General features: G+C 55.4%; 1 protein-coding gene across 1 annotated transcript in view; it reads left to right on the plus strand.

Annotated features, from left to right (window-relative positions):
- LAMTOR1 (late endosomal/lysosomal adaptor, MAPK and MTOR activator 1) overlaps positions 1-580 on the plus strand; it is a gene marked incomplete at its 5' end in the record, with an annotated part of 30,897 nt that extends 30,317 nt beyond the window's left edge. The window contains one exon of the mRNA XM_014957731.1: positions 250-580. Within this exon, the coding sequence (XP_014813217.1) occupies positions 250-342 (93 nt within the window). The remainder of the gene's footprint in view (positions 1-249) is intronic.
- Between the last annotated feature and the right edge of the window lie 8 nt (positions 581-588).

The following is a 588-nucleotide window of genomic DNA, read 5'->3' on the forward strand; positions in this document are numbered from 1 at the left end:
TTTTTGGGGGGGGGATGTCCCTTGTTTAGGGACAGTTCTTCTCCTTTTGGTTACGGGATTTGTTCTGTGCCCCAGAGCCCCTCTCCCAGTTGGTTACTGGGACGCACCGGTCCTGCCCTCGTGGTGCTCAGCCCCACGTGGTCCCATTTTGGCTGATTTTATAGGAAATAACCCCAAAAACCACCCTCTGGCTCCAGCCAGGACCCCCCCCCCGGGAGACTAACTGGGAATTTTGGGGGTTGTCCCCAGGTGTCCCGGATAGCTGCCTACGCCTTCAGCGCCCTCTCCCAGATCCGCGTCGACGCCAAAGAAGAACTGGTTGTACAGTTTGGCATCCCTTGAACCCTTCCTCCCACCACCACCATCATCATCACCATCATCGTCACCGCCGCAGCTTCACCGAGTTTTGGGTTGGTTTTGGTTATTTTTTTCTTTTTTTTGGTGGTTTTTTTTCCCCTTTTCCCATATTTTTGGCCTTCTCCTCCCTCCCCACGGCGCTGCCATCACTCGGACAGACACCTGGTTTCTTACTCCTTGCCAAGATGCCACCCCCCCCAGGAGTTTTTTATTTCCCCCCCCCCCCCCCCC

Source organism: Calidris pugnax, unplaced genomic scaffold (genome assembly GCF_001431845.1).
Source record: "Calidris pugnax isolate Ruff unplaced genomic scaffold, ASM143184v1 scaffold348, whole genome shotgun sequence".
Taxonomy (NCBI): domain Eukaryota; kingdom Metazoa; phylum Chordata; class Aves; order Charadriiformes; family Scolopacidae; genus Calidris; species Calidris pugnax.